At 51.0% G+C, this 1,254-nt stretch overlaps 1 protein-coding gene across 1 annotated transcript in view; it reads left to right on the plus strand.

Annotated features, from left to right (window-relative positions):
- The first annotated feature begins 570 nt into the window (after window positions 1-570).
- LOC112488730 (cadherin-24-like) overlaps window positions 571-1,254 on the plus strand; it is a 35,095-nt gene continuing 34,411 nt past the window's right edge. Inside the window, exon 1 of the mRNA XM_025066341.1 lies at window positions 571-1,061. Within this exon, the coding sequence (XP_024922109.1) occupies window positions 779-1,061 (283 nt within the window). The 5' untranslated portion in view covers window positions 571-778. The remainder of the gene's footprint in view (window positions 1,062-1,254) is intronic.

The raw sequence follows: 1,254 nt of genomic DNA on the forward strand, positions 1-1,254 counted from the left end.
GGAGCGAGCGAGGCAGCATGTGTCGGAGATATTATTAAGATTAAGGAGAACCTTCTGCCGAGCCAATGTAAAAAGATGAGACACGTCGTTATCCAATCACAGACCAGAGTGGAGTCCTGGTCCTGGACTGGAGCGCTGCTCTGTTACAACAACAGACCAGAAAACACTGACGACTGACGTTCATTCATGTGTTTGGACAGTTTGACCCCAGGTCTGTGGTCATGATCACTGGTTTGAGTTCATCTGTCGTGGAGACACGATAAAAAAAGAGGAAACAGTTCAGGTGCCACTTCCTGTTATGGTCAGTTTTCCTCTAATTGGGACATTGAATTCAGAAAATGGACCTACAAACATGGAGGAGGAGTGAACTCTTCAGTCCAGGGTGGGTTTTGATTGGACCAGGAACCGTTAGGTCCAGGTCTATGTCTGCACCGACTGAACTGAACACCAACGTCCATGTTTTTAACACAGTCTACTGATGAGGCTGTGATCATGGAGATAAGGCTGCGTGATGTGGTGTGTGTTTGAGAGAAAGGCTCTGACACACACACACACACACACACACACACACACAGAGGCATTGTGTGTGTGTGTGTGTCTTTTGTCTGACTCTGTTGAATTCGTTCCGTTCAGGCGACATGCTGAGGCTAATCACTTTGTTTTGTCTTCGTTGCCGTGTCTTGTGAAGGTAAACTTAATTTCTAACTGCTGTTTACTCTCCCTCCCCTCCCTCACCTCCTCCCCTCTCCCTTCCTCTCTCATCCAGCTCCACACGGACATGGACAGGAATGATGGACGCACAAAGTACGTCCTGCGAGGCGAGGGGGCGGGATCGGTCTTTGTGATCGACGAGAAGACGGGCAACATCCACGTCACCAAGCCGCTGGACCGTGAGGAGAAGGACGAGTACCGTCTCATCGCCACGGCCACCGACAGGCAAACAGACCGCGCCCTGGAGCCCTCGTCGCAGTTCATAATTCGGGTTCAGGACATCAATGACAACCCGCCTCTCTTTGATGAAGGCCCCTACAGCGCCACGGTGCCTGAGATGGCAAATATAGGTAAGAGACCCTGGGTGAGGGACGGGGATTAGAATTGATTGAGAACCAAGGAGGAGTAACTCTGAAAATGTCAGGAAATACATAAAACATGTTCCAGTCTCAGGGAACACACAGACACAGACTGAGTGGAGGGGGGGGTGTCCACAGACACAGGCGGAGTGGAGGGGTGGGTGTCCACAGACACAGGCGGAGT

The sequence above is a fragment of the Cynoglossus semilaevis genome, chromosome 20 (genome assembly GCF_000523025.1).
Source record: "Cynoglossus semilaevis isolate Cse_v1.0 chromosome 20, Cse_v1.0, whole genome shotgun sequence".
Taxonomy (NCBI): Eukaryota; Metazoa; Chordata; class Actinopteri; order Pleuronectiformes; family Cynoglossidae; genus Cynoglossus; species Cynoglossus semilaevis.